At 34.1% G+C, this 7,198-nt stretch overlaps 1 protein-coding gene across 1 annotated transcript; it reads right to left on the bottom strand.

The window, feature by feature from the left end:
- Positions 1-4,866: 4,866 nt before the first annotated feature.
- LOC127727719 (acetylcholine receptor subunit beta-type acr-3-like) lies at positions 4,867-6,063 on the bottom strand. Its single transcript, XM_052234833.1, has one exon. It carries the CDS (start codon positions 6,058-6,060, stop codon positions 4,867-4,869), a length of 1,194 nt encoding a protein of 397 aa, XP_052090793.1. The 5' UTR covers positions 6,061-6,063.
- Positions 6,064-7,198: the final 1,135 nt, after the last annotated feature.

Here is a 7,198-nt window from a genome sequence, read left to right as displayed (position 1 = left end):
TTGAATACACACACCTTTATTGGGGCATCCAGGGGGTTCCGAGGGTTGGAACCCACATTTTCAAAATGGCTGGATCCGCGCCTGACCTTGGACACTGTTAATCGCACCCATTGCCACCGAAAACTCTGCTTAAGTTTCCGGTTAATCTGCTTTAGGTTTCAGTAGTAGTATATGACCATTTATAGTCCCCCAAAAACCCGTGGCGTTATGGCTGAACCATCTTTGAACAGACCCGCCCCTTTAACCTTTTCGATATTTCCCCCTTCCCCATCCTGATAAGGTAATAACCAGAAATGACGTTAATGGAAAGAGTTGACGCTGGAATCGTTAATCGAGATACCATTTAAGGAAAACGTGGCCTCATTTGGGCACAGGAACTCATCACAACCGTGCAATCAGAACAGAGGGTTTTCGAATACAATTTGAAGAATGAGTAATTGTTCCTCATGAACACCCGACTCTATTTGGTCATCGAGAGACCGATGACTCACATCTGATACGTGGGAGCCTTACCACCCTGTTCAGTTGCAACCTATGTCGACGCGGAGAGAATCTTCGCTCGATACGTAAAGGTAAAATTCATCCATTGTTTATTTACAAGTTTTGCTTCGGCATTCTTATAGATACAATGATTTTTTTTCGATTTTTTTTTTTATTTATTTTTTTGGATTTTTAAACATTTGATTTTTTTTTTTAATTTTTTAATTATCGAATTTTTAGATTTTTTTTTAATTTTTGATTTTTTTTAAGAATATTTTTCATTTTTCATTTTTGAATTTGTGAATTTTTTTAATTTGAATTTTCCAAATAGGGAGTCATACTTTGTTTAATGAACGTACCTACAATGCCGACACGTCCTGGAGTGAATAATTTGACGCCAGGTAGACACTGCACGACCAAATAGGGTTGTAAGGCTCCTACGTATCAGATGTGAGTCATCGGTCTCTCGATGACCAAATAGAGTGGGGCGTTCATGAGGAACAATTACTCATTCTTCGAATTGTATTCGAAAACCCTCTGTTCTGATTGGACGGTTGTGATGAGTTCCTGCGCCCAAATGAGGCCACGTTTTCCTTAAACGGTATCTCGATGAACGATACAAAGCAGAAAAAAACATCTAAAAAAAACACAAACCGGACGTGGCAGGGTATCTATATATCGCTAAAAACAAACAAAAATAGACAAAAAGTACAGATCTGAGAGTACTGACAATTGCTGATAGTTAATACTAACCCAATAACAGCGAATACAAAAAATCATGTATCTAAGACTCAAATAACAATATAGTGTCTTTTTGAGCACCTAAAAATTAGTATCGGCCTTAATATGCTAACAACTTGAAGGTAACAGGCTTACAAAAAATCAAGAATTTCTACTATAGAAATCCTACTATAGAAATCCTTGCTAAAACAAAGAGTAATGGATATACTTCTTGTCGCAATTTTTAAAGCTTAACGATTTACCATAGAACCACGGAAAAGAGTGATGAAGGGGTGGGAGACATTCAATCGTGCCTATTTCGACTAGTCAGTATATCATCAGGGACTTGCTGTCTACCACCAGTTGTGAAAAATGGAAAGATACCGTATCTAATATAACTATTAAAAAACCAAGTATTAACATTAGAATAATAACACTGAATACAAGGCTATTGCTACCCTATTGAATTTGCAGTCTACAAAGAGCTACGTGACTAGACCAAGCGACAGTAACACAACATATACCCATTTAAAACAGCCTGCTTGAGTTTTGTTTATCTTTATTCATCTTTATTTAATTTTTAAGCTTGATATATAATAATTGCTTTCTTTATCTATAACCCATAAGCTGTATTATTTTGCTTATGCTTAAACTGTGCTTTAGTTGCTTATATTGCTTGTATTTGTTTTATGTGAATATGCTTATCTGCTCTTTACCATGTTTACATTGCATGTGCTTTGTCTGTATTGATATCTTATGCTTTTAATGTGTTTGTGTGTGGAAGGTGGTGGTGGTTTGGGGGGGGGGGGGGGGTGCTCAAGTTCCATGTTGATTGTGTATATGAAAACCAGACCTACTTACTTACATTATAATTTCACTTACTTCAGATTTAAAGATATTATAAAGAACATTTAATCAAGACGCCAAATGCGAAATATATCAGAAAAAATCAAATGCTGATGTGCAAGAAATATATTCATTATTAACTTCGTGGAGTCTTGTGTTGATGGCGATCCTTGAGTTCTATTTTTTTTATTCACAACTTATGTAAGTTCAGGACGATTGGGAGTTTGATATATTCTAAAGACACTTGTCTTTCGTAGAAAAAACGTACTTTGACCTTTATGTGTCTTTCAATTCATAAAATTCCCTAACTTAAGAATGTGAAGCTGATTTATAGTTCAGGCGGTTTAAAGTGCTTAGACTTTTAGATTTTTCACAGTTTATTGTAAATAATTATTTCTGCAGTATTTAATGTTCATTTTGACAGAAAGATTATACACATTGATGAAGTTGGAACAATTAAAATACTTGAATTTGTTGTTAAGTATAAATTCATTATAAAAACAAGAAGATGTGGTATATGGTCGCCAATGAGACTACTCTCTACCAGAGACTAAATGACGTAGTAGATAGCAACTATAGGTCACCAACGGCCTTCAACAATGAGCAAAATTCATACTGCATAAAAGAATTCAAACGAGAAAATTAACAGCACAACATAAGAATAAACCATAAAAATCATTTGAAAAGGGCTTACTATAGATATAAGTTGTGATATGAGTGCCAATGAGACAACTCTCCATCCAAGTCAAAATTTATAAAAGTAAACCATTATAGGTCAAAGTACGGTCTTCAACACGGAGCCTTGGCTCACATCGAACAGCAAGCTATAAAGGGCCCCCAAAATTACTTGTGTAAAACCATTCAAACGGGAAAACCAACGGTCTAATCTATATAAAAAAACTAGAAACGAGAAACACTTATGAACCACATCAACAAACGACAACTACTGAACATCAGATTCCTGACTTAGGACAGGTGCAAACAATTGCAGCGGGTTTAAACGTTTTAATGGTACCAAACCTTTGCCCTTATCTGAAACAATAGTGTAACATCACAACATAGAAAGACACACTATAAAATACTAATTGAAATGGCTTAACTCAATCAAAAGACTTATTAACACCAGTGAACATACACTGAACAAGAAATTGATCTATGATACAATGCAAATACAAAATAAAAAAACTAAGGGAAGAATAACTAGTTCATTCCAGCAGTGGTATCAACTTAAAGGTAATACATTGAGAAACCACCGCCTTGTACGATCTGTTTTACCGTAACCAGGAACGCTCAGAGCCTTCTATAAATGCATTTTTGGCTGTAACGAAAAGTTATCTAAAATAATAGCCAATTCCGTCTAATAACATTGTCGGAAATTGTTGCAACCTAAAACTGTGAAACGTCAGCAATTTTTTTTGGTCGTCGAATAATTATCAACATGATGTTCACGATTAATCTTGGCCGCACACTGCCGAACAATGACATATAGAGGTTATTCTAGAAAAAAAACTGAAATCGGTAGCATTCATTTATATTTGACAGCGGTGCGAATAATACCATCGAAGACTCGATCAGTCCACTAGCATTGGTATCGAGGCAGTCGTATTAAACCACAGCAAAACGTACATATTTCACTACATCAGATGTCGATTATCTTTAAAAGTATGTTGATGAGGTATACTCAACAAGCGGTGTCAATCAGATGTGACCCTTAATTTTTTTTTATCTTCTCCAAAATCTCCAATCACTATCAAAACAATGTTACAATAATACCATTTTTTTCACATTCGACACTTTTCCTTATGCTCATTACAACATCTTCTTTTTAAACAGCCGTTTCCACAAAATGAGACACATCTTTCTTGTTCTAGGTTACAGTATAACCATAAATTTATGAAAAATTTCTGATTCAAACAACAAAAACACCGAATCCAATATGATCCTCAAAATATTATCGTAAATGTAAATGCTTGAGTTTCATTCCAAATGTATATCATAATAAACTTGACATCAAATTTAGTGAAACAACAGAAAGTAAAAGGTATGTTTACTATTTGGATATTTTTCCTGAAATTGACACAGGAACTAGGACCGATCATTTACAAACGTGACGATTTCAGTTCCCTAATTGTCAACTTTTCATTTCTCAGTTGTAGCTTTAACATGCTTCATTTGACACATTACGCACGTGGATGTTTATATCATATCTACTACATCAACAGAAGTGTGATCCTAACAAAAAAAAACGTCAAATGCAAGGTTATGATGAAGAACGACTAAAATCAACACAACGCAAGTTTTACAAGTTTTACGGTCGCTTTTATTAATTAGTTGTCCGATACGACGAGTCTGTGTCTCAGATCACGAGCGACATTGAGCGCGGTCTTAGACCTTAAAACAGAACGAAAGTTGTCCAAAACCGATCTGGTTCTATTTCCTATCGTATCATTCAAGAGTGGGTCTGGATTGATGGTGGGTGATGCATGTACAACCAGTCTTGCTCCGTTTGGAATGCAAGTTCACTGAGGTTTGTTCATTCAAAATAGATATACAATTTTTTTTTATTTCGGTACACTACTGTCGACTCCTAATATTGAATGGAAATCATTTTTTGTTTGGCTAGATTGAGTGAGCAAAGATATGGCCTCAATATCGTGAATTCCGATTTATAATGTACAGGGTATTGGTATGTGAATTATGTTTTCTGAAGTTATATATAACATTAACTATGAAAGTTTTATTCGTGTAAAATTATACATTATAAAGGTTATGCATATACAATGCAAAATTAATTGCATCATGATATCATGAAAAAAAAAATCATTTAAAATATACTATAATCACAATAACAATTGCTGTTACCAATTGGAAGGATAATAAACAGAACAATGTAAATCTATTTATAAATAAGATCAAAGTGTTTTGTATCTGTAACTGAGTTATAGTTGTAATATCCGCAATTCCCGGTGTTTGACATCTCGAAATGATTACCCTAATGAGCTTTTTCTGCCATTTTGACACGGGTATATCAGGATCATGGTAACACAGTTGAACCTGCATGCATACCACTACAATGGTGATAATCCCCAATGTCAGTTCAATGTCTATATATATACATAATATCGATAAATGCTCGGAGTTTTCAGGTAACATGGATGTCATAAGTATAAGAAACATTATATACGTTAGGAAGAGTGTGAATGCAAACGACAACTTTTCACCACTTCTAGCAGGAACAAGAAATACAATAGTCTGTAATACTGAAAGTGACACGAGAGGAAAAATAATACTCCAAAAATAGAAGTTTGCTTTCCTTGTCATATGAAAAGTTAGTGTTATTGTTGAATAATTGCTACCATCCACATAATCCGCATCTTCGAACATATGTGAGTTGTCTACAGACCAAAGGCTGTTCTCCGAAAATAGGTATTTTTCTACATATTTTCCTTTTATTATAATTTCGTTAACTGAATGACTCCAGATAATAAATGTCAAGTTGCATGTTTGTTCATCGAATGGGAAATAGACTATGTTGATTTCACAACTTGTTTCATGAAACTGGTAGGGCCACCACGTTATCCTTCCAGTATACTCGACGGATACATAACTGAAAAGAAGTTTTGCTTCATTACTTTTCGAGACACCATTTCTCAGCACAAAATCTGGTTTCCATATATCATTTTGCGGAACATTTATTCTTGTTATATTGCCAAACAAACAAGGATTCCACATCAAGAATTCATCAGTCCACTGTATACCAGTGTCTAAAGTTGTTGAAAGCAGTCCGTTTTTATCATCAACGGAGTTAATTCCTAAAATAAAAAATGAAACTTCAAGATGGATCGGTCTTGAATGGTTCATGACAGGTCGAATTCTCTTGTCGTATTGCCTTACATCAAAAATGTCATTGAAAAGATTCTTCACGCTGCTTGATGACTGACATACACTTTTATGTAAAGTGAACAGAAAACTAAAAACGATAACACCAAGTTTGAAGGATGATCTCAGTTCCATGTTATTCCTCTGAACCTTTCCGAAAATATATATCAAACAACCTCATCAGTCAAATAACATTCAATAGCTGAAAACATAAAAATCTTTACAGATGAGTTAAAAAGAAATATATTTGGTGATCCTTGCGATGTTTACGTTGAAATGTGTTTTAAATATTTAAGTAAAGATACGGTTATAAACAGATACTGTATCATCAACTCTTTAATAATCATTAAATTGGACCGGAAAACAAATAGTTTCCTTTGAATACTGAAGCAGGTAATTTGTTCTAAATAATCATGATGTACAATCAATAAGATAAGTTAAACAATTGATTAATTCATCAAAATTAAAAGCTTTTGGAATCGCATATGGTGTAAAATTCAATATTTTTCATTTGAATGCAATATGAAAATTAAAAAATAATTCATGGAAGCCATATATTTGTTGGAAATTTACACATGGCCAGGGCCGTGATATTCGAATTTTATCCTGAGCGTTAGCGAGGGATAAAATTAACGAATATCACGGCCCAGGACATGTACACGTAAATTTCCAACAAATCTATGGCTTCCATGAATTATTTCGATTCTAATAGGACAAAAACGGTAATTTAAAAACTGAAGCGAGGGTGGGTATATAAAGGCAACAGTAGTATACCGCTGTTCGAAACTCATAAATCGATAGAGATAAAAACAAATCCGGGTTACAAACTAAAACTGAGGGAAACGCATCAAATATAAGAGGAGAACAACGACACAACAAAAACACAACATTAAAATGTAACACACACAGAAACGAACTATAATATAACAATGGCCATTTTCTTGACTTGGTACAGGACATTTTAAGAAAAAAATGGTGGGTTGAACCTGGTATGCCGTGTGTGTGGCAGTTCTTTTTTACCCCCTGTTAGATAAAGCTAAAAAAATTCCAATAAATTTATAGCTTGCATGAATTATTTCTTAAATAACCGCTTTAAAAAAATGTGTTTAATTCGTTTAATTCTAAACCCCAACGTTTGTTATTTTTAATTTACATTTTTTTCTCGTAAGCTACCATCAAATCCACAGTTGACATTTCGTAACTAAGGAGCCGCCATGTTGACTTGCTGAAATCAGCAGATGTGCGAATAATGCAATAGAATAGAAAATAAAAC

Source organism: Mytilus californianus, unplaced genomic scaffold (genome assembly GCF_021869535.1).
Source record: "Mytilus californianus isolate M0D057914Y unplaced genomic scaffold, xbMytCali1.0.p SCAF_2, whole genome shotgun sequence".
Lineage (NCBI taxonomy): Eukaryota > Metazoa > Mollusca > Bivalvia > Mytilida > Mytilidae > Mytilus > Mytilus californianus.
The sequence above is the reverse complement of the archived record's forward strand: the minus strand, read 5'-3'. Positions and strand labels throughout refer to the sequence as shown.

Coding starts and splice junctions, on each gene's coding strand:
- LOC127727719 (XM_052234833.1), bottom strand. CDS start 6,060: ATGGAACTGAGATCATCCTTCAAACTTGGTGTTATCGTTTTTAGTTTT.